The sequence below is a fragment of the Podarcis tiliguerta genome (assembly GCF_965153285.1).
Source record: "Podarcis tiliguerta genome assembly, chromosome: 4".
Lineage (NCBI taxonomy): Eukaryota > Metazoa > Chordata > Lepidosauria > Squamata > Lacertidae > Podarcis > Podarcis tiliguerta.
In genome coordinates this window covers 72882151-72907516 of record NC_139537.1, presented here as the reverse complement: position 1 = coordinate 72907516, position 25366 = coordinate 72882151, and the positions used below count along the sequence as shown (strand labels likewise).

The window sequence follows — 25366 nt, the reverse complement described above, 5'->3', positions numbered from 1 at the left end:
GAATGCCAAGGCAAATGTGGTGTCAGATTTGCCAACAATGTAAAGGTGTCCACAATAAGGGGTTAAAGGTAAAGGGACCCTTGACCGTTAGGTCCAGTCGTGGACAACTCTGGGGTTGCGGCGCTCATCTCGCTTTATTGGCCAAGGAAGCCAGCATAAAGCTTCTGGGTCATGTGGCCAGCATGATTAAGCTGCTTCTGGCGAACCAGAGCAGTGCACGGAAACACTGTTTACCTTCCCGCCAGAGCGGTACCTATTTATCTACTTGCACTTTGACGTGCTTTCGAACTGCTAGGTTGGCAGGAGCAGGGACCAAGTAACAGAAGCTCACCCCGTTGCGGGGATTCGAACCACCAGCCTTCTGATCGGCAAGTCCTAGGCTCTGTGGTTTAACCCACAGCGCCACCCGTGTCCCATATAATAAGAGGTTACACTGATATTTTGCCTCTGCCTAGGCATGCATATAACTGGAATGTTAGATTATACAAACTGCTCTCTTGAAACTGCTGAAGTCACATTTCTGCCATTGAGACTTACCAATGAATACACTTATTAGGGAGTAAGTTGAACACAGCCTGTAAGTTGGGAACCACAATCTCATTCCAGTTATCAGAGATGGTAAGGTAAAGGTAAAGGGACCCATGCCCGTACGGGCCAGTCTTGACAGACTCTAGGGTTGTGCGCCCATCTCACTCAAGAGGCCGGGGGCCAGCGCTGTCCAGAGACACTTCCGGGTCACGTGGCCAGCGTGACATCGCTGCTCTGGCGAGCCAGAGCCGCACACGGAAACGGCGTTTACCTTCCCGCTAGTAAGCGGTCCCTATTTATCTACTTGCACCCGGGAGTGCTTTCGAACTGCTAGGTTGGCAGGCGCTGGGACCGAGCAACAGGAGCGCACCCCGCCGCGGGGATTCGAACCGCCGACCTTTCGATCGGCAAGCCCTAGGCGCTGAGGCTTTAACCCACAGCGCCACCCGTGTCCCTATCAGAGATGGTACAAAACACTTATTTGTCCAAAGTTTATTCCAGCAGGTGGGCATTACCCCCTGATGCATGTAATAATGATCAATAAATAGTCATGTTGTGAAAGCATGGCACAGCTCAACTGCATTCAGCACCTTTTACTGTTACAAAATACTGACATCTATAAGGATATTTCCATGAGTGAAAGATAACCACACTTTAACATATGATGTTTGACCATTGGGCCACGAAGTCTGTTTAAACCACCAATGGCTCTCTGTGGTCAAGGTTTCTCTCAGCTCTACAGCTCAACATCCTTTTAAGGCTAGGGAAGGTTCTGTATTTGATACATGTTCTCTACAGCTACAGCCCCTCTCCTGACAAGTCTTCAGTTTAGGGAAGTTCTTTCCCAAATCTTCCTCCATTTTTTGGTCCAGTTTGTCCTCCCTGCAGTGGTGTTTTTCTTATCCATGCCCAATAACCGAAGGTGGGGAAACCAACACCACTTGTCTTCAGTTCGGTTGGGATGTTTCGCTGGCATGAGACGCAGCAGTTTTCTCCAGAATTGCTTATTCACAGTGGGAGAGGCAGATGTTTTCCAGGTAACCCTGGGCAAAACTCTAAGAGCTATCTTCACATTGTGAGGTAACGACTGTGGCTCCTGGAAAGACTTGAACTGAATTAGGATGAGTTTTATTGCCTTGTCTTCCAGGACAGTGTTGACGGCTGTTTCGAGCTCAAAGAGGGCCGGGCCATTGACATAGCTTGGACTTAACACCACAATCGCCCGTCTGCTCTTCTTGACAGCGTTTACAATGTCATCTGTGTATGCTGGGAAAAGAAAAAATATATATATTATTACCAATTTATCATACAAAACATGCTGCCTTCCTGCAGATATTCTTATACCCTGGCACACAGTGGTGAATGCAAGGATGATGAAAAACATCTGTGGTGAAGAACGGCAGAAACTGGAATGTGTTTATATGGCTCCTGGCTTGAATGTGCTTTAAACCTGATGGACAAGGGAATGTTGAAAAGTCCTGTTCCTCATTCCAGTCCTACTTCCGACTGACATTCTAGCCACACAATACCACACGCCAATCCATCACAAAGGCTGTTTCTAAGGGCTGTGTAAGGGGCAGAGTAAGGGTTTCTGTTCCAAACCCACCATGAACCAGCTGTAGTCTTTGAGCCTTGAGAAAGAGATAAAGGAACACCCCTTCCAAGCTGAAAACCTGCAATTCATCTCCCAAACCCAAGTCTTGTTCTGTTTTCTTAAAGCATGAAATAAAATGTTTCACAGCGTTTTAGGAAGAGGGAGGAATTGGGCTTGCAAACCCTTTGCTCCATCCCATATGAACTAAGAATAAGCATGTCTGTGAGTTAGAAGTATTAGTTATCTTATTTCGTAAAAAATATATACCTCCTTATTGTTGTTGTGTGTGTGTGTTTTAAAAACCTCAAAGCTAATTACAAAAAAAATAAAAAATGTAAATCTCACTGAGTTAATGAAGCTCACTTCCAGGTAAATAAAAGTAGAGGATTGTAACTTAAGGCACAAATTCGGTGGCTGCCTCCTTGTCCTATTTTCTCATTGAAAATCACCCTCCCCCAAGCGGTACAGGAGCACTGGTGGATTTTAGGGCAGTGCAAGTGGTTCTGCTGCAGTGGGTGCCAAGCCTAGGGGGTGCTGAAGGGCGCCACAACTATGACGTAGCGAAGCCAGCAGAACAGAAAGCGAGAGGTGAAGGAATGCCAATTTTGCTGTGTATGCAAATCTACACATGGACATTAGGGGCAGATAAAGTTTCCTAACACAAATACAGGTTTTTGAAGAGTTGGTTTTATTATTATGCAATTATCTGAGATGTTACCTCCTCCTGGAAGGATGTCCCGCTCAGTGAGACATAGCTTATATTCATATTTGTTTTCTAAAACTTGAGGGAGAATCTCCAAAGCAAATGTTTCCTCATTGAGTAGCATGTGATCTGCTTCAGGGAGATCTGGTTTTGCACAGGACACAAATGCATCAAATTCTTTGCCATCTAAAAAAATTTAAAGGACAAAGTTAAATGAAGCAGCGAAGAAGCAAACATCCTTTAAAGAAAGATGAGAGGTGAGAAAAGACGGGAGGCCACAACATTTTTCTGAAATAGTGGGGCATGGCTATGGAAGACAAGTCTGCTGAATCCCCCTTATTTTTCCTCTTAAAGGAGACCAGCTGTAGAGATGGTAAAAAGTACTACTGAAAGCACAATGGAAAATACGAAAAAGTAAAAGGCAAATTAAAATCCCCCCCCCCTCGTTTCTTAGCAGTAAGCAGACACATCTCACTTTCAAATCTCACTTTCAGCCATAACCTCTCTGAGTCAAACCACCATCTCTGGTATTCTGGGTGAACTGTACCCTAGATGCAAATACGCCTTGCCCAAACAGCTAGTTATTCCATATTGAACAGAGCAGGGACTCCGCTACATTCGTCAAGACAAAGCACTTTAATTGCGTTATAACACCATGAAACCAGATGGCATTGGGGGTTTTTGGTAAAAGCAAAGTATTTTTTTTAAAAAATAAATATATTTGTATGGTTTCATTGTATGCATTGCTTTGATTTGCATACGCTGCCCTGTTGTTGGCAGGTGGCAAATGAATTTAATGAATAAATTATATTTTAAAATTACGTGCCAATATTCTTGCAAGTATTTGTTACACAGTTGCCAATAAACCTTGAGCAGCTCAATGTAACAAAATAAGAGTATCTCATGTACTATTTCATGTATCCTGATATATATCTTCTTCTTCTTCTTCTTCTTCTTCTTCTTCTTCTTCTTCTTCTTCTTCTTCTTCTTCTGTTTTGTTTCTACATGGGTACTATTTCTTGTTCCTTCCTGTTTATCATGTCTTATCTGGACGCTTGTAATCTTGTACTTTCCCTTTTTCTATAAAGAATATACGAAGAAAGAAAGAAAGGAAGGAAGGAAGGAAGGAAGGAAGGAGGAAGGCAGAGGGCAGATTGAGGCTGGTGGGGCAATGCCCCATTTACCCTAATAGAGCAGATTCCATTGGCTATTGTTTTTTCTATGACAGGGAAGCATGGAACACAGTGATGTGTGTATAACAACATTTTTCATTAGAAGTACAAGACTCCAAAGTGTAACAGTGAAGCTGATGTTATTAAACAGGATAAAGAACAGAGTACAGCACCCGCTACCCTTGCTAGGCATAGTGTAAAGAGTCACACCGAGGGTAAAAAAAAAAAATCACCCACTCCTCTCTTCATATGTATGCAATGAGACATGGCTGTCCATCTGCCGCACAAAAGTACAAACATTGACACTGCTGTTCTCAAAATTATGCCCTATCCCCTCACCTGGCTTGTGAAAGACCCCTGGGCAAAGTGTGCCTTTTGGCTCACGCAAGAGTGCAGGGCCAAAAGTCGGGACATTTCGGGATCCAATCAGAAGCCAGGATAGCTTCTGTAATTCCGGGATGTCCCAGTAAAATCAGGGGTACAGCATCTTCATTGTTCAGAAATGGATCCTTAAAAACACCAAACAATAGTTGGTTCTTAATTTGACCAGCAGAGGCCACTACAAGACAAGAGTGTGTTAACTGTCGGTTTCTTACACTACGAAGGTACCTTTGCTGGGGCTAAGAAACTGAGGTAAGTTTCACCTGTTAACAAATTTCTCACATGAAAGTCACTTCCTTGTAGACAACTGAGTGAACCCCATGTGAAGATGTGTGTGTACACATGTAGTATCTTCTACTTGTTGTTGTTTAGTCGTTCAGTCGTGTCCGACTCTTCGTGACCCCATGGACCAGAGCACGCCAGGCACTTCTGTCTTCCACTGCCACCCGCAGTTTGGTCAGATTCATGTTTGTAGCTTCGAGAACACTGTCCAACCATCTCGTCCTCTGTTGTCCCCTTCTCCTTGTGCCCTCCATCTTTCCCAACATCAGGGTCTTTTCTAGTGAGTCTTCTCTTCTCATGAGGTGGCCAAAGTATTGGAGCCTCAGCTTCACGATCTGTCCTTTCAGTGAGCACTCAGGGCTGATTTCCTTAAGAATGGATGCGTTTGATCTTCTTGCAGTCCATGGGACTCTCAAGAGTCTCCTCCAGCACCATAATTCAAAAGCGTCAATTCTTTGGCGATCAGCCTTCTTTATGGTCCAGCTCTCACTTCCATACATCACTACTGGGAAAACCATAGCTTTGACTATACGGACCTTTGTTGGCAAGGTGATGTCTCTACTTTTTAAAATGCTGTCTAGGTTTGCCATTGCTTTCCTCCCAAGAAGCAGGCGTCTCTTAATTTCGTGGCTGCTGTCACCATCTGCAGTGATCATGGAGCCCAAGAAAGTAAAATCTCTCACTGCCTCCATTTCCTCCCCTTCTATTTGTCAGGAGGTGATGGGACCGGTGGCCATGATCTTCGTTTTTTTGATGTTTAGCTTCAGATCATATTTTGCGCTCTCCTCTTTCACCCTCAATAAAAGGTTTTTTAATTCCTCCTCACTTTCTGCCATCAGGGTTGTGTCATCTGCATATCTGAGGTTGTTTATATTTCTTCCAGCAATCTTAATTCCATGCCTTTCGCATGATGAATTCCGCATATAAGTTAAATAAGCAGGGAGACAAAATACAGCCTTGTCGTACTCCTTTCCCAATTTTGAACCAATCAGTTGTTCCATATCCAGTTCTAACCGTAGCTTCTTGTCCCACATAGAGATTTCTCAGGAGACAGATGAGGTGATCAGGCATTCCCATTTCTTTAAGAACTTGCCATAGTTTGCTGTGATCGACACAGTCAAAGGCTTTTGCATAGTCAATGAAGCAGAAGTAGATGTCTTTCTGGAACTCTCTAGCTTTCTCCATAATCCAGCGCATGTTTGCAATTTGGTCTCTGGTTCCCCTGCCTCTTCTAAATCCAGCTTGCACTTCTGGGAGTTCTCGGTCCACATACTGCTTGAGCCTTCCTTGAAGAATTTTAAGCATAACCTTGCTAGCATGTGAAATGAGTGCAATTGTGCGGTAGTTGGAGCATTCTTTAGCACTGCCCTTCTTTGGGATTGGGATGTAGACTGACCTTCTCCAATCCTCTGGCCACTGCTGAGTTTTCCAAACTTGCTGGCATATTGAGTGTAGCACCTTAACAGCATCATCTTTTAAAATTTTAAATAGTTCAGCTGGAATACCATCACTTCCACTGGCCTTGTTATTTGCAATGCTTTCTAAGGCCCATTTGACTTCACTCTCCAGGATGTCTGGCTCAAGGTCAGCAACCACACTATCTGGGGTGTACGAGACATCCATATCTTTCTGGTATAGTTCCTCTGTGTATTCTTGCCACCTCTTCTTGATGTCTACTGCTTCTGTTAGGTCCTTACCACTTTTGTCCTTTATTATGGTAATCTTTGAATGAAATGTTCCTTTCATATCTCCAATTTTCTTGAACAGATCTCTGGTTCTTCCCATTCTGTTGTTTTCCTCTATTTCTTTGCATTGCTCATTTAAGAAGGCCTTCTTGTCTCTCCTTGCTATTTTTTGGAATTCTGCATTCAATTTCCTGTATCTTTCTCTATCTCCCTCGCATTTTGTTTCCCTTCTCTCCCCCGCTATTTGTAAGGCCTCATTGGACAGCCACTTTGCTTTCTTGCATTTCCTTTTCATTGGGATGGTTTTCGTTGCTGCCTCCTGTATAATGTTTCGAGCCTCCATCCATAGTTCTTCAGGCACTCTGTCCAGCAATTCTAAATCCTTAAACCTGTTCCTCACTTCCACTATGCAAACACACTGTGCAAGCACACTGTGCAAATGCCGTGCCCAAAATAGAAACAATTTCTATTTTAATAATGTGCCTTGCAACCTTAAGTAGAACATTTTGTCTCTCAAAACCCCTTTGAACCCACCCCTTTTGTACATAATTTGGGGCATTAGCAAGTGACCTTTCTAGTCTCCCAGAGAATATTTTTAGATACTTTAAAGTATCTTCAATATATTTCATAAATACAAGCTGCCTGTGCAAGAATTTTGGAGAAGTACTGTAAGTGAGCGAGGTAGGTAGTCATATGGTCCAACCCCCAATTAGGAATGGGTGAGAAAAATCAATTCAGTTCAGGTAGATGAACCTATCAAGTTTGCACTTATCCAAAACAACATGAGGACTGAAATACAGCCTCCCTCTGAAATTCACACTTATTTGAATTTAGAGATGCAGTTCTCCAACCAGAAAATACATATATTATGAGAAAGTATGCATTGAAATTAATGCATCAGTGAAAATAGTATAGGTTAGGAGAAATTGCTAGCAGCAATGCATACATTAGTCAAAACTGCATGCAAAAATGTGTTTATTAGGAGAAATTGGCACTAAAATACTAAATAATTTCCATGAGGATTGGGGGGGGGGATCAACAAATTGATGTCAAGATGTGGGGAACTGGATTTAAGACTGGAAAAATGAGAAACTGAGAGAACTTAAACTGACAGATCCTTCTATCCATACTCCCTGTGCGGTATCTACAATGCAGGATGAAACTACAGCTTTCCTGACCATCCAGCTTCTGCTTAAATACCTACAGCAAAGGACAGCTCATCACTTTCCAATGCAATTGGAAGTTTCTCCTAACATTTAACCACAATCGGCTTCTTTTCAGCACCCACCCCTTCATTCTGGTCCCACCTTTGGAGCAATGACAACAAATTTGTTCCATCTCCTCAGGACAGCCTTCTCCACACACAGTATCTCCTCTTAATCCTAGCTTCTCCGGACTAAACATAACCATGAAGGCAGAGCAAAATACAGTGGTACCTCAGAAGTTGAACAGAATCCGTTCCGGAAGTCTGTTTCACTTCCAAAATGTTCGGATACCAAGGCGCAGCCTGTGGCCTGTGACTGGCTGCAGGAAGCTCTTGTAGCCAATCAGAAGCCATGTCGGACATTCGGGTTCCAAAAGAACGTTAAAAAACCGGAACACTCACTTCCGGTTTTTGATCGTTCGGGAGCCAAAACGTTAGACGCCCAAGGCGTTTGAAAACCAAGGTACAACTGTATTTAAAATAAAACAGATTCCCAAATGTTCTTTCTTCTTCAGAATTTCAGGGGGTTTTGTTTTACAAATCTTCTAGCTTCTTGACCTCATTTTATTTCAAGAGGTTTATTTTCTTTTTTTCACCTGCCTTGTCCTTGAGCTTAATTGTCCCTTCACTCAGCTTTATTTATGCTAGGCTAAACAGGCCTTTCTATACTAACAAGATCTTGCTCATCATTCTGGTATGTCTCCAACCACACCATACAAAATTAGGAGTCTGCCTTGAGCAGTATTCCTTGAGAGGTCATGCTGCCAGATTCATACTGAAACACAACTTTTTCTGAGGACTTTCCCCTTCTTTCCTCCCTGCCACTTCCAAATGATGAGTCATGAGGTGACAGCAAAGGTATTATTACCAAGAGTCCCCAATTGTGTGACCTTAACATGTAGTATTTTTCAAATCCCCCCGGAGCATGCACTTCATAATTTATAATTGCTCAGATATTCAACTGTGCACATAATGTCATTTATAATTATATATTCAGGAAATGTCATAAATAAATGCAGAGTGATTTCTAAGAAAATAAGCACAAAATCAGAAGCCAAAAATCCATGGTAAAATCCCACTAATTGTGTCAAGCCCACTCAACACTCTGCTATACACATCCTCTCAAACCTTGCATTAGTGCACAGCTAATCAAACTTATCTAGTAATTTTGCATGACCTCTCAGGGTCCTTACAATTAGGCAGAGTGAGGTCATCACCTCAGGCAGTTGATTTAGGGCATCATAGAAGAGCAGAAAATTAATAGTATTTAATTTATTGTTATTTTTACTGACGGGGGGGGGGGGGCGGAGAAAGACATTTGTGGAATTTTTTACCTCAACTGTCAGAATAAGTGACCTGGCTTTGGGTGCTGTGTACAAAAATGTAGGTTTTTTTCAATCCATAATTGTTCACCCCCAACATTCTGCTTTCAGTCTATTGATTCTAGATCCTGCTGTCCACAAAGTCTTGGCTTTATCCAGCTGAGTTCACCTTTTACCCGATGATTTTAATGCCTCATCCCTCCCCAAATCTGCATTAATTTATTTATTTTTAAAACTCACAACATAAGAGGTTTTATGTTACAGGTAAAAAGGTAAAGGACCCCTGGACAGTTAAGTCCAATCAAAGGCGACTATGGGGTTGCGGCGCTCATCTCACTTTCAGGCTGAGGGAGCAGGCGTTGTTCCACAGACAGCTTTCCAGGTCATGTGGCCAGCAGGACTAAACCGCTTCTGGCACAACGCAACACCATTATGGAAACCAGAGAGCATGGAAACGTTGTTGACCTTCCTGCCCCAGTGGTACCCATTTATCTACTTGCACTCACTGGCATGATTTCGAACAGCTAGGTTGGCAGGAGCTGGGACAAAGCAATAGGAGCTCACCACAGTTGTGGAGATTCGAACCACCAACCTTCTGATCGTCAAGCCCAAGAGGCTCAGTGGTTTAGACCCCAGGGCCACCAGTGTGCACCTTGTTTCCCAAAGGCGAGTACCGCTGTTAGTTGCTTAGAGTGAGAGAAGTGAGGAAGCAGGGAGCTCAGAGCAGTGTAGACAGCAGCAGAGCTCATCCAGCAGTCCTGTCACTACAGTGGTACCTCGGGTTAAGTACTTAATTCGTTTTGGAGGTCCATTCTTAACCTGAACCTGTTCTTAACCTGAAGCACCACTTTAGCTAATGGGGCCTCCTGCTGCCGCCATGCCACCGGAGCACGATTTCTGTTCTCATCCTGAAGCAAAGTTCTTAACCCAAGGTACTATTTCTGGGTTAGCGGAGTCTGTAACCTGAAGCGTCTGTAACCTGAAGCATCTGTAACCCGAGGTACCACTGTATTCCCATATCACTTCCATCTCCCTGCTGCCTCAACCCTCTACCTTTTGGCTCTGGGAAGCCAGGTGAGTAGCACACCACAAACTGCTACTGGCGATCTTGTCCCGGTCACTAACTTCTCCATCTTACCTACCTCACAGGGTTGCTGTGAGGAAATAAGGGAACCTCGTACGCCACCATGCATTTCCTGGAGCAAACACGGGATACAAGTGTCATAAATAAACAGAGAACAGACCGTTCGCTGAAAAGAAAAATAGAACACAAGTTCTTACCGCCGACAGTTTCACCTTTGGCCACATAATTCCGATATAACAGCACTATTTCAATCCGGTGCCGGTAAACCACCACACTTCCCAAAAAGATTAGAAATACAGTTGTCATGGAACAGCACAAAGTGAGCAAGAAGAGAAGAGCTAAAAGGAAACAAAAATAAGAGAAGCATTTGTTTATTTTGGGTGGGGTTTGTTTTGTTCTCTTCTTAAATTTTGTTTGTAAGAAGATAAGGAGATGCTAGAGTAGGGCATGTGAAGACCGAGTTGCCAAATGTCTTTCTCAGGTGAAAAAAAAATTAAAGTGATACCATCATTTTCAGGTTTAGAATCTCAGAGCTTCTAATCTTGTCCCCCCTCCCTGCTGTCACAATTTAAAGAACCTCTCTGGCAATCAGAAAATGGAAAGGCAATTTTAATCAAGGAGCAGACCAGCGATATTATCCCAAATGTAACTTGTAAAATAAATAAAAATAAAAGAGCAATGCATGCTAGGTGGTTTGCCAATTTACCTCTTTCTGTTCTCTTCTTAAATCTGAACACCCCCGTTGTGTTCCCAATGGAGTTTTGAGCCAGGCAGACGAATTGGCTGTTTAAATCCTCTTCAGTTAAATTGGTCAGGTTGAAAGCAAGATCAAAGCAGCTGCCTTCTAGTTCCTTTGGATTGACCCTAAATAGAATAATGCTTTCGTCAGCCACTTGTAGCATTCATTCTCACACAGTTACAGTAGTCCCTGGTGCCACCAACCCCATATTTGTGCAGGTGATGGCTCTGGTTTCTATAAAGGCGATGATGACCCAAATTGCAAAAATCAGGGCAGTTGCATATTTACCAATCTCATGGAAACACAGGATTACGACGTCTCCCCTGGAGTCTGGCTGACGAACCCATGTAGGAGCCACAGCCCTTGGACACCCTCTTTAGAAAATATTCATTTGTTGCTTCCGTTTATTTACTCTTCCTATCTATAGTCCACTCAACAATAAGATAATCACAGCAACAATAGTGCCACCAAATACAAAAATGCAAGATAAAAAATAAAATCTAAAACCAGCAATGGAAAATAGGCCAGGACAGCAAATCTAAAAAGTACTTTGAAACATTGAAAATTATTCAGATTTTTATTTTTTTTTAAGGTCTTCATTTGGTACAAAAAAGAACCATAACATCGGCTCCAGGAAAGCCTCTCTGGAGAGAGTGTTCCATAACCAGGGTGCCAACACTGAAAAGGCCACCTCTTCAGTAGCCACTCTATGGACCTTATTTGGTGAGGACACCCAGAGAAGGATCAATGGTGTTCCCCTTCAAGGAGTGGAACGGTCTCCCTCAGGAAGTTGTGGGTTTTCATTCCTTGGAGGTTTTTAAGCAGAGGTTAGGTGGCCATCTGTCATGGATGCTGAAACATACTGAGTCCTGTAGTGATTTCATGCTCTGTATTGCAGCTTGTAAAACAGTGATTTAATTGCCCCCCCCCCCCCCGCAACATCAGGCTTTTATATACAGTATTTACTCAATGAGTCCCGTCTGATTGGCTGATTCTGCTTCCCTCCTGGAGCCTGATTGGTCTTCTCCTGCAAGCCAATCAGTTGTTGCATTCTAGGATCCTACTTGCCTATTGTTCTAGGATCTAAGCTTAGTACGTAACAAGTACGTTAGCTGAGATTCCTGCATTGCAGAGGGTTGGGCTGGATGACCCTTCGGGACCCTTCCAATTCTACAATTCTATGATGGCTTACCCCCAAAGAATCCTGGGAACTGTAGAACTGTAGTTTGTTAAGGGCACTGGGAATTGTTAGGAGACAATCCTCTCACACAGCTACCATTCTAGAGTGCTTTAACAACAACCCCTCTTCCCAGGGAATTCATATCCTTAAACATTCTGCTGCCTTAAACATTACTGCTGATCTCCAGCAAAGGTTGGACTGCATCATGCTTCCCATTCAGTTTACTGTATCCTCTTCCCTGTATCCTTTTCCCAAAAAGAGGACTTAAAGATTCACAGTTATGGAACTGCTACCAAGACCAAGGTTGGAGTCACATGGAAAGAGAGAAATCCCATCTGTGTACGGCAGGAGAGGAAAACATGGGAAAGCCTTCACTAATCCTCTTCCAGTTACATTAGTATTTTGATCATGTGCTACAACAGATTTCCCCAACCTATCATTCTCTATCGTTGGCCATGCTGGCATAGGCTGAAGGGAACTGTAGTATGAAACTAAACAAGAATACTGTTTTTGTTAAGTTGGGGGTGAACATATCAGACGACACAGCGATTCTTCAAACAGCTCTTGTTTATTCACAGGCCAGGACAGAACTGAACTGAAGGGTTCAGTCAGCCTGCTTATATAGAGCTCCAGTACAACGTAACTGTAAAAATTTTCTAAAACTATCCAATCACTGAACGTCACTTTCGATCCCTTATTTGTATAACTATCTATAGTATCCCCCTGCTGGCCCAGGGTGAGAACTTCAATACATAACAGTTTTGGCTCTCCTGTTCTTTTGCTAGCTGCTTACATTCTACAAATACATGTTTTCAAGTTGGAGACTGTTCATACCATTTTTGCTTTAGCAGTTGCTTCCTTTCGCCGGTTTCTCTGTACCACTGCATCAAAGAGGAAGCATTTAGTTCAAAACCAAACTGTGCGCGGCATTTGAGCTCAAGCGGTTGCCCTGAGGAAAAACCACACGTAAAAATCAATATGTATGCACATTTTTTAGATCTGAAGTGGAAGCATGGGGATGTGGGCTATTGGTTTGTGTTGTCGTTGTCGACTGTGCATTTTGTGTTTTCTCTTGTATTTTCATGTTGTGAACCGCCCTGAGATCTACGGATGAAGGGCGATATTGTTGGCTGTTGTAAGCCGTCTGTCCAGCGAGACAATGGAGTAGGCCTCTGGGGTGAAGTTAAACCACTGCGCTGGCAGCACCAAAATGACCTTCCCTGGGCACAAGCCTAAACAGTGTGTATGGCAATCCTGGGCTGCTCAAATGACAAGACCCCCCTCTCTGCCTTGCTGATGTGGTCCAAAGGAAAGCAGAGCGATATGTTTGGCACCAGCTTGGCAGCAGGAGTTGCTGGAAGGAGGCGTACAAGACACCATCCAACTGTCTTAGGGACTCCACTCTGGATTTGTGTAGGGTTTATACCTTAGCCTTTTCTCCTCCCGAAGATATTCTGCAAGGCAGCGGAGGTTTAAGATTAGAGTTTTCCATCTTCTAGATGGGCTACCTTCTCAGTTTGACAAGCCCCATTTGCCCCTCTATAGTGCATACAGAAACCGCCTTTTTGACCATTGGGCCCACTATTGGTTTCATCCACACAATCCACCAGAGCCTGTCGTTGCATGCAGGAGAAGTCCCCTAACTCACCGGAAGGTGTGTCACTGCCACTTATCGGGAGGGAGAAGGGAGAGGCTGGAGAAACATTGCCATGGAGACTATCTGGTGTTCCCATTGGTGTGCCAATGTGCCTGTTATTGCATCCCACCCCCCAGTAAGTAGGAACAACACATCTGCTGAGAAGCTAGCATTGCAGCTCTGCCTCACCAGGAGAGCCGCTTCAACTTCATCATTTTTCACCTTTTGGAAATGGAGCCCAGAGGCTTTATCTCACTCCTTACCCACCCACACAAAGCATCAGCTTTCTGAGGTAACTGCCATACCCAGCAAGTGTCCCAGAAAAACTGGGGCATTCTGTTTTTCCTCACAAGAGGACGGCAACCATTTTGGGTCCTGGGATCTCACAAGGTTCTGTGCCACAATTCCCCCCCCCTCCCCCCAAAAAGTGTGTTTTGGGATATTGTTGTCTGGAAAAGGTGCTTTTTCAGGGGGGGGACATGGCCTGAAATTGCACACAATCACGTCACCCAAAATGGCCGCCGTCCTTGTGTGAGGAAAAAATGGGAAGATGGCATCATGGATTTTGCCTTCAATGTGCTGGAGGGACTGATGCCTCACTTTGTTCAATCGCTATGCCAGGCCTGAGCTAACCAAATGCTTAGGAGGACATGAGCTCAATAGTGGTCATATATAATAATATTTGATATAATAATCATCAGGAGTTTTTTTTCATCCAGAACTCACCAAAACACAGTTCCGGCACCTCTCAGGTGGGCGCCATTGACATTCTAAGACAACAAGAGAGGTGTTCATTGTGGGTTCCAGCACCTCTTTTTCTAGAAAAATAGCACTGATAATAGCACTGGATTATTGCCAACATTACAAAACAAATTAAGAACGTAGTCAGTTTACCAAGTTCTACTTCAAGGATTCTCACACCACGGGGATCCAGAACCTCTGGGCGATTGATAGTGTCTTGTGCTACGACATTGAAAAAGGTGTCTATTAGGGAATTTCCAATGAACCTTTTGCATGTAGAATTAATAACCAGATTAAATATGTTGTGAGAAAATCAATGACTTAATCGCAGACAATACTTTTTTGTTGGTGGAGAAAGAGAAGGGGCTCAAATAGCCATAAATGGATATACTGTGCAATTAGGCATGTCATGTTATTTCCATGGAGACTGAAAGAAGCTTTCTATGGCTCCTGGAAGCAACTTAAAATCACATACATAGGTCACAGGGTGATTCATTAGCATACACATCGTATTTTAAAAGCTCTATATATCCTAAGTTACACAAACAGCAAAGACAGCTGTGTTAGCTTTTAAGGGGTGGGGATCTAAAACCTTTGTTAGGACTTGCAAACTATTTTGTGCCCTTTTAGTTGGCCAAATTAAAGGTATTGCATTAATAAGGATTTAGAAATTTTTTATGATGCAGTATATCGTAGAATAGATACAAAGCACATTGTCACTTCCAAGTAAAGCTATTTAATGTAATCTTGAATTTACAGTAGTCTGACAGGTTCAGTCAACCTACACAACATTTATAGATATTAATTTTTTCCTTTAAAGATATAAACGGAAAAGACTAAATGGGAATTGTAGGAGACAATGTAATATAATACAAGTGCCAGAATATAAAGCATTACATCAGAACCATTTATTAAGCTGGATGTAAAGTGACTTACCAATGATAGTTACGTTTACTATTGTTCTCATGGTCCACTGGGTATTGTTGTCAGTCAGTGTATAATCACATACATAAGTACCATTATCTGCATCGTAGACATGATACAATACTATACTATCATCCTCAAATCTCAGAGATGGTCTTTTATCCTTTTGAAGTCTTACTTTTAATCCATTCTAAGGGGCGAGAGAAGCAAACAAACATTGCAATGCTCTGCAAAACAGGAATTGGCAGCTGACATAGGCTGAATCTATTGAGTTGATCTATACTTCTCCTTCCCCCAAATTACCAACCCCTTCCCTTTATCTTCCACAACTTTAAAAATGGCTAGGAGAATCAATGTGAGGGAAAGAGGCACCCCTCTTCCTCTTGTTGGTATAGCTCCAGTCCCTTTCTCCCCCATCTCAGGGGAGGATGGCTCAGGAAAATGAAAGAGCCGTGGCTAAATGAGTTTGAGGATGTAGAGCAGGAGTGCAGAACCTGCAGCCCTCCAGATGTTCCTGGACTGCAACTCACATCAGCTCTGGACCACTGGCTGTGTCTGATGGAAGTTGGAATTCAACAATGCCTGGAAAGCTAGATGTTCCCCATCCCGGATGCAGGCAGATTTTTCTTTTCCTGTTCCAGTGTTGCTCCCTCCCTTCACAAACCCATCTCCCTCCCTCTCCCACCATTTCTGAACCAGTCTAAACATCTGTCACGGGGGTGATGTTGCAAGAGTAACTTTACATTTCCTCCCCATGTCCAGTAATCTTCCACTTTGGATCTCCAGAAGCTGTTGAATTTAAGCTCCCATTACCCCTAGCAGCCTAGCCAATTGTCAAGGATGATGGGACCTGTAGTCCAAGCACGACTGAGGGTACATGGTTGAACAACATAGCCCTAGTCCTATCATAAGGGCTACCATGCATTTTGCAAGTGTAAAACAACCCAGATGGAAAGGAAAATTGTTGGAAAGCCATTAAGTCTACCCATCATTTCTCTGCTCCAAATCCCTTCCCATATTCTCTTCCCTGCCACAGGTGTTAAGTTGTGGGTGAACATATCAGACGACACAGTGATTCTTCAAACAGCTCTTGTTTATTCACAGGCCAGGACAGAACTGAACTGAAGGGTTCAGTCAGCCTGCTTATATAGAGCTCCAGTACAACGTAACTGTAACAATTTTCTAAAACTATCCAATCACTGAACGTCACTTCCGATCCCTTATTTGCATAACTATCTACAGTATGCCCTGCTGGTCCACAGTGAGAACTTCAGTACATAACAACAGGGTTTTAAATAGAGCATTTTGAGGGGTTGTGCATGGGTTCAAAAGTAACATAGAATGGGAACACAGTAACAACCTCAAATATTGACTTGAAATACCCATACAGATCTATCGTTCCAAATTTTATTTGTAGCCTGTGACTCAAAGGTCTTTTAAAAGAACATTAACTTTGGAGCAAGATCTATAATACAAACAATTACAAAATGGAAATAAAGAGGCTTTTAAAAATATTTACGAAAATGACTGGTGAATTTTGATATCCACACTTCACCAAATGCCCTTGGGCATGTCTTTCCAAGTTTATTGTAACTGTGCTCTCAACATGCCATCATTTATCAAGATACCAGTCCAGGCAACGGAGTGATTCATTCATCAAATACAGTAACTGTATGTGGAAATAGTTTCAACCCATTACACTACCAGAGAGCAAGTTTTCCTCACCCACACTCACCACAAGTATATTTGTTGCATGTAAGTGTGACTCAGATTGATAAAACAAAGTGCTCTAAAGATAGCGGCACCCGTACCTTGTACCAGTTCACCTCTGACGGCTGAAAATCACTGTAACAGCTTTTTCCTGGACAAGGAATAACTCCTTTTCTGAGAACAAGTAGATTCAAGTTATTCACGCTACTATCTGAACAATTGGCCATCTTCCTTGGTTGAACATCTATGAAAATATTGGCACACTTGCTTTTCCTGTGTGACACGGAAAGAAAACACATGTAAAATCATACAGAGAAAGCTAGATTGTGAAAAGTGATATATACCGGACTGGATATATTGATACTGATATATCAATTTATTGATATATATTGGACTAGATATATTTGATCAGGCTTCCCCAGTCTGATGCCTTCCATATGGTTTGGACTTCAATTCCCATCAGCCATAGTCAGCATAGCCATGCTGGCTGGGACTGATGGGAGCAGTAGTTATTTATTTACATACCACTAAACCTCTACAAAGCTACATTAAAATGGCTGATAACATCCAACGTTAAAAAACAAGTTAGCCTAACAATTTTCAAAATAAAACCAGCAGTTTAAAAACACACATGAAAAGAATAAAAGCACATGTTATAATATATAATAAATTTACATGTCTGGGTAGGCCTACTCAAACAAAAAATCCTTTTTGGCAGGTGCTGAAAATGATTGCCTAACATCAATGGGCAGTGAGTTCCAGAGGGTCAATTTATTTCAAGGGTAGAAGGAGCATTATGTAGAGAGTGCCAGGCTGGGAAAAGGCTGCTTTAGTCACAATGTGGCAATGCATTCTAAGATCCATAAGTGATTCCTGTCCCTTCTCCACGCTGCTACTTCCAGCAACCCCCCAAAAATGCTAGCTCCTGAGAATAAGGGGGCCTTGGGGATGGTGTAGGTTATAGTGCAGAGAAGAGCAAATGGAGGTGAAGTCGGCAGGAATCACAAAACCTCCTTTTTGTGAGTGGAATTGCCTTTCCAATTGGGACAAGACATCTTTGGATTCTAGCCTATCAATATAGCACTAACTATCATTTCAAAGAGGGACGCGGGTGGCGCTGTGGGTTAAACCACAGAGCCTAGGACTTGCCAATCAGAAGGTCGGCGGTTTGAATCCCCGTGATGGGGTGAGCTCCCATTGCTCGGTCCCTGCTCCTGCCAACCTAGCAGTTCGAAAGCACGTCAAAGTGCTAGTAGATAAATAGGTACCGCTCTGGCGGGAAGGTAAACGGTGTTTCTGTGCACTGCTCTGGTTCGCCAGAAGCGGCTTAGTCATGCTGGCCACATGACCCAGAAGCTGTCTGCAGACAAATGCCGGCTCCCTCGGCCTATAGAGTGAGATGAGCGCCACAACCCCAGAGTCAGCCACGACTGGACCAGGGTCAGGGGTCCCTTTGCCTTTATCACTTCAAATATACTATTAACGTATTTTGTCACGATCAGATAATAAGGTACTAAGGTAATATGTAACATTTAGATAAAAAAAAGTCTGAATGATGAATATTTGTAAAATGTTGTTAAAATAACAGTGGGGGGGGGGTTTAAATAGAAATTGTCCAGAGAATGTAGCAAGATAAAAACAACAAAGTCAAGTGCTATTTGATTTGGAATGTGTTTAAGCAGACAGAGTTCATATTTTATGTATAGTACTTAATAGAATAACAGCCTGAGAGGCCCTGAAAGCACAAAGATGAAATATAAGCCTTTTAAAATGAATGATCTGGCTTCATTAAGCACAGTTAATTCTCTCGCTCTCTCTTTTTCCAAACATGAAGCTGATGCTTACATTTCTCCCCCTTTAACAAATGGGACTTAAAAGTATTTAACTGGGTAGACCACACTGAATGTAATTAAGAAATAAATAGTAAACATGATGAAGAATATAGGCTCTGTGTAGATTTCTCGAAATACTAGTGCGCACATCCACAAAAGGTCTGACTGAGATGTGTCATGGCAACCGACCTATTCTTGCAGACATATGTTCCAGAATGTTGAACTGTTATTGGATTAAACCAAAGGGCATTTCCCTGTAGTTTGGGGTTGATGGTTTCTTTTCTGAGAAGCACTGGGCCTTTCCTATCTCTTGATTGCCAGATCCACTGAAGCTGGCTTTCATGAAGACGAGAAAAGTTAAAAATTGAGGCAGGGTTCTCTGGTGGTACGTCACACGACACAACAAATGCCTGGCCACTGACGGCCCGGTACTTCACATCAGGTTGTTTACAAAGACGTTCTGAAAAGATAAAGAGATCCGTGCAATCAGGTTGAAGTCCCATTTTTGGGTCACTTCCAGACAATCTGTTCCACAAGCATTTGACTGGGGGGAGATTAAATGATGTCGCAGCAAGTATTTGCCTTCATTTTCCCATCACTTATCGCAAAAAAGAGAAAATATTCTGGGTTTGTTTCATAACAGCTCCAAATCAACTTTAACTGTGCAGCCTAAATTGGACAAGAAGTGATTGAATCCCACCAGAAAATAGGGAAGGGTGTAAGCTCCCTGAGATTTTTATTCTTCTCGCCCCTTTAGGAAACTTTGCAGAAATTTATCTGAATATTCTCCACTGGTACCTGGGCAATGTGAAGGAAGCAAAATTGTGGAGGCAACCAACAGACTTCCTGCTCCTGCAGAAAGGGACTTTGGGGGGGGGGGAGGAATATGGAAGCTGTGCTACTGCCGTTGCTAATTGTGGAATTCTATAATTTAGTCAACGTCAAAGAAAATACATTGAGCTGTCATTTACTTGAAGGCCTCCCCATGCAGAAATCGGGTGCAATATCAAAAACCTGCCACTACGAAGGTGACAGTTTTCAAACTTTTCAATGCAGGCATAAAACATGCAATGGCCTGTGAGCATTGCAGGGGGTTGGACTAGACCAGGCTTCCTCAAACTCGGCCCTCCAGCTGTGTTGGGACTACAACTCCCATCATCCCTATCTAGCAGGACCAGTGGTCATGGATGATGGGAATTGTAGTCTCAAAACATCTGGAGGGCCGAGGTTGAGGAAGCCTGGACAAGCAACTCTTAGGGACCCTCCCAGCTCTATGATTCTATGAAAATGTGGGCTGAGAGGACTGTACCACCTTTGAAAATGAGCATTTAAAGCATGTTAAGGAAGAGTATAACACGACGTCTTACCTCTAAAACCTCTGACTTCTGCTCTTTCCATTAATGTCAGAAAAAGATAACAGAGTATTAGCATTATTTTCTACCACTGTGTTTCTTCGTTTGGCAATGAACCTTCATGGCAGAGATAGCCTAATTTATTTCCCTGGTGTTGTTTTCTATAGCTGTAAAAACATGACAAAACAAAACAATAAGTGGCCAGCTCTCTTTGAAACTAACTCGTTCCAGACAGCTGCTAGGTGGAAAGATAGCCCAGGCAAACAGGAGTATTTTATAGCCAATGGGAAAGGGCTTTGTGGTGGGAAAGTCAGGGGGTAGGAACCCTGTGGTCTATCAGATATTATTGGGTATCAACTCCCATCAGATCTTTCTAGGGGTGATGGAGTTGCAGGGCAGGAACATTCGGAGGGCCATAGGTTCTGCGCCTCTTCTGTAAAGAAAGTATTATACCTGCTACAGCTTCGTTCTGTAACCTCCCCATCATATCAAGTTGCACCTGCTCAGCTAAGCAGAATCTCTGGCTCTTAGCCTCGGCTCCCGCACATAATTCCTCCTTCCCGGGAGCTGCTTTTCATTTTGCAAAACCCCTAGAAAATTTTGTTTCAGAAAGGGAAGGGAAGGAGCCACACCTCCCAGCAATTCACCAATTCTGCCAACCGTGAAAAATATCCAGAATGCCAAAGAAGTTGAAAAATATGTTCATGTATGCGACAACGGCGGTGAGAGTCTTAATAGCACAAGGATGGAAGAACGAGGAAATCCCGACTAAAGAATTATGGCAAGAGAAATTGATGGACTATGCAGAACTGGCAAAACTGACACATAAATTACAGGACAAGGATAACTGTGACTTTAAAGATGAATGGGAACCTTTTACAACGTATCTAAAGATCCAACAAAGTGAATTGGATTCCTTGGCAGGCTTTGAATAAACACAAACTTTTTATTGATAATAACCAGTTAGACAAATTAAGGATTTATACAATTTTGTAACATGCAGAGAATAGCATTTATAGAGAAACCAGAGATAGGAACTGAGGGAAGTCAGGGTGGGGTGGGGTGGGGAGGGGGTTTTTTTATGGGAGGGTGGAAAGGGGGGAATTAAGGATGATATGTTTTAAGATAATATGCTCTGTCTAAATTCCTAATAAAAAACAATTCTAAAAAAACAAAAAACCAGAATGTCCCAAAGTAGGGCTGCTGTTTTGGCTGAGGCCCAGCAGTCACTGAACACACACACACACACACACACCGTAGCTGCACATTACAGGAGAAGGTGGCTGTTCAGCAGTCTGCCTTTCAAGGAAGCATCAGCCATCACCCAGAAGCTTCCAAGGAATCTCAGGGTTCTCCAGAGTAAACCTTGAAGAACATTGTTGTAGAACCACCTATAGAGATTAAGTGCCAGAGCTCAGGGACAGAGCAGCTGTTCTACAGGTCCCAACAAAACAGCTGGCAAGGAAGTGTATTGCCACACACCTGGCTGCATCACACAGTGCTTTCTGGCAGAGATGGGAGGAAAGGTGTGGTGGTTGGAAGGTCAGTGCAAGGCAAGAGCAGCAGTCACTTCACCCCTCTCCCTCCTGGTAAGCACAGCATTGCAGCTGATAGGAGGCTAGGTGCATGTTCCCAAGTTTGATCCCTGCCATCTCCCAGTTAGGACTGTGAAAAGCGTTTTGTCGGAAAACCCAGAGACAGGTTTATGTAAAAGTAGGGGCTTATGCAAAGCGTTCAGTCCAGGCAATTGTATTTGCATTTATTTAAAAACCAAATAAAATTTGTGTTTTTAAAAAAATAAGAATACTGAGCTAGGTGAACCAATGTTCCCATAACAAGTACAAGTTTGGTGTGGTTATTAAGAGCACCGTCTATAAACCTGGAAGTTCTGGGTTCTGAGTTTGGTTAAGCCATTGGATTTTCTGGGTTCTGCTATCAATTGGCGTTCACCATCTATAATATGGAAAAAACCACGGATACTGTGTTGCCTTTGGGATTGCTGAGAAAGACAATCTTTATTGTCTTGTCGGGTTGCTACAAAATACTAAGGTAAATAATTGCTCTTCCTACATCGCAAGGAAATGTTTCACTGGCGAACCCAGTGGCATCTTTATCTGTCATTTAAGATTATATATCTAAATCTAATAAACAGACTGAATAGCTTATTTACTTGTTTTTGTCCTGTATTTTATTCTGTGCACCTCCCTGAGAACTTATGTTGAAGGGCGGTATAGAAATCTAATAAATAAAATGAAATAATAAATAATTGTCTTCTGAAATAGGATGGTATTATAGCTTTCATTCAAAATACTAAAAAGGGTATTGCAGAAATCTTAGGCTGTAATCCTATGTACACTTCTTGCCCCCTTGCAGGCAAGTAAGTTCTGTTCAGATAGCATTTACATCACCCATTTACAGAGAGCCTTACTTTTACTTCACATTTTGTAATAAAGGATGCCAGCACATAAATCAGCTATTATAAAGAGGCTTTTAACACTACTTGATATTCCCTCTGCAAAACCCCATAGATTTCTTTCCATTCACTTACGAAAAACGGGGGATCACGATTATCCATGAAATATAATTCTCAGTGGCAAAACGGGAAAGAGAAAATAGACATTCAGAAAATAAACCTCTTCAGTTTAAGTAAATAGAAAGGTTTGCTGAAAAGTAATCAGATATTAATAATATTAAAAGTTTTGCATTCTGAAAAGAGACTGTTATCTGAGGAGGCTATCTTACCTCTGCATCTACGCAGCTGTGTTAAGAGCTGTGGTTAGCTCTCAAATGGATATAGCGTGTGAGTTTCCTTTCAATCAGAATTTCCTTTGCCTCGTCACCTCTTCTTTCTTTCTTTTTTTCATCAAGTACACATTTCCAGCAACTTTTCTTGTAAAAAGGGCAGGGGAAAACAGTGTAAGAAACATGGTTACAACACACTGCTACTACGTGAAAAGTGTTCAAGTTTGCAACAACATTGCTTCCCCTTACACTTCCTAAATTTGCAATCAGTAATGAAGGGTGTAGACCAATAGAGGCTTCCTTTGCCGTGTTTTCTCTCCCCTACCCCACTTTCCCCCTCCCTATCCTTCTCCCTTCAGTTCATCGTGCCAGGTCACCAACTGGCATCTAGTTCTGGGCCTCTGAAGTGACACAAGATGTGAGTCAGTCATTTCTGACAACTGTGAAAGGCACTGAGTGAATCTTCTATTGCCCTTTCACATGAGCAATGGATCCTTGCAAGTCTGCCCTGGAACAAAAAGCATATTACACATACTATTTTTATTTCCGTTGGAAGTCGAACGGAATCCATTCCGGAAGTCCATTCGACTTCCAAAGCGTTCGGAAACCAAAGCGCGGCTTCCAATTGGCTGCAGGAGCTTCCTGCTGGAAGCCACGAATTGGAAGCCACGAAAGCCCTGTCGGACATTGGGTTTCCAAAGAACGTTCACAAACTGAACAGTCACTTCCGGGTTTTGATCGTTCAGGAGCCAAAACGTCCAAGTACCAAGGCGTTTGGGATCCAAGGTACAACTGTGTAAGGGTGGGAAAAGATGAAGGGATTGAGCATTCCTCTCCCTCTTGCCTTTTCATACTTGTACAATAAATTATCAAATTACAGACAGGCTTCTGGCCTCTGAGGGAGCCTCAATACTGATAAAAAGAGTCTGTGGGCATGATCTCAACAGTACCATCATTCTCACTTTGCAAGTGAAAGAGGGAGCCTGAAAAACTGAAGATCCACAGCCTACATTTGAAGCACATTATTTCCCCCTAAAGAATCATGGGAACAGGAGATTCTTAAAAGCACTGGGCACTGTAGCTGTCAGGGAACTGCCATCGGAGCCAGAGGGAGAGGGAGGGCTCCAGAGGGATTCCGGAGAGCGTCCCGGGAGGGAGAGAAGCAGCACATCTTCTGGGGAAAGAAATCAGTGTAGCACCAGTGGAGGAGGGGGGCAGATGGGGGAATCGGCGAGGTGGCTCCAAGACTCCTCGCCGGGGACCAGCGGGGAGATCACGGGGTCCTCCGATGCCCACACCCTCCCTGCGCAGAAGGCTTCCGCGCAGGGAGAGTAGGCGGCGACTAGGCGTCAAAGAACTTTTATGCTGGAAGAAGTTCAAGAAACGCCCACTGACAGATTCTGCCAGCGATTAAGACAGCCACGGGTGAGTGGCTGTCCAGACAGAAAGGGTTCACTCAGGCAACCCGCCCAGGTGTGGTGCCGATTTACGCACGAGCAACCCCTAGAACCATTACAGTAGCTCTTTGGGTAGAAACTACAGTTGTCCTCTATATACCTTCCCAACATACTCTCTGGATGCGCAGCTCAATTTGCCATCAAGTCAATGAAATTGGTGGTTACAACCGAGAGGGTCTTCTCAGTGGTGTCACCCTAGTAATAGAACAGCTTTCCCACAGAGGCTAATCTGGCACCTGCTTTACAGCACCAGCTGAAGGCCTTTTTATTTACACAAGCCTTTTAAATTTGTATTTTAAGCCAAACTAAAAACTATTTATTCTGTCCCCACTAGGGAAAGTTTTATGTTGTTATTTTTACTGAGCTGTTTTAAGAACTCTATTCTGTATTTTTAGATATTGCATGATTGTTTTGTAAGCCGTACATAAAAATGTATTGAGGGCAGGTCATATGGATTAATAATGAAAATTAGGGATGGGGGTGAAATCTGATTCAGTTTGCATTTAAAGGCAAACTGAAATTCACACTTGTCCAAATTTTGAAACACGGTTCCTTCAGCCAAGCAATGTCTACAAAAATCTATATACTGGAGTAAAAATGCTACATATTGGTGAAAATAGCACACAAAAATTTATTATTTTAGGGAAACCGCTTTGCAATAATATTGCATATTAGGCAAAATTGCTTACAAACATGTTAAATAGAAGAAATGTGGGTGAACATGCTGATGAATTTTCACAAGGATTTCTTTTTATTAAAAAATGCAAACGGCTGTGGAAATGTGGAGAATTTAGGAATGGAAGAAAGGGAAACAGAATCCAAAATGACAGATTAGCTCAGGCTTCCTCAAACTAGGCCCTTCAGATGTTTTGAGACTACAATTCTTATCAGCCCTGACCACTGGTCCTGCTAGCTAGGGATCATGGGAGTTGTAGGCCAAAAACATCTGGAGGGCCAAGGCTGAGGAAACCTGGATTAGCTCATCCATTATAAACAACACCTATAGGCAGCTGCCACTTCCAGAATATAAAAAATGCACTACAAACAAAAACATTTTAGCCCCTTCAATATTATTTTGCATTATTTTATTATTATTTA

At 42.8% G+C, this 25366-nt stretch overlaps 1 protein-coding gene across 1 annotated transcript; it reads right to left on the bottom strand.

Moving 5' to 3' along the window:
• Positions 1 to 1005: 1005 nt before the first annotated feature.
• IL18RAP (interleukin 18 receptor accessory protein) lies at positions 1006 to 23041 on the bottom strand. The gene is made up of 11 exons (XM_083437860.1): positions 22812 to 23041; positions 20085 to 20236; positions 18907 to 19177; positions 16987 to 17158; positions 15188 to 15365; positions 14405 to 14473; positions 12709 to 12823; positions 10662 to 10819; positions 10153 to 10293; positions 2841 to 3011; positions 1006 to 1794 (listed from the first exon to the last, which is right to left on the bottom strand). The coding sequence occupies exons 2-11, from the start codon at positions 20146 to 20148 to the stop codon at positions 1352 to 1354; spliced, it is 1782 nt and encodes a 593-aa protein (XP_083293986.1). The 5' UTR covers positions 20149 to 20236; positions 22812 to 23041; the 3' UTR covers positions 1006 to 1351.
• Between the last annotated feature and the right edge of the window lie 2325 nt (positions 23042 to 25366).

What these genes read in the sequence shown, in the direction of transcription:
- IL18RAP (XM_083437860.1), bottom strand. Translation starts at nt 20,148, where the DNA reads ATGCTAATACTCTGTTATCTTTTTCTGACATTAATGGAAAGAGCAGAA. An exon ending in CAGAGGTGAACTGGTACAAG is followed by an intron (nt 15,366 to 16,986) that starts GTACGGGTGCCG and finishes CTCGCCCCTTAG; the next exon opens with AATGGATTAAAAGTAAGACT. An exon ending in AGTAAACGTAACTATCATTG is followed by an intron (nt 14,474 to 15,187) that starts GTAAGTCACTTT and finishes TCAATGTCGTAG; the next exon opens with CACAAGACACTATCAATCGC.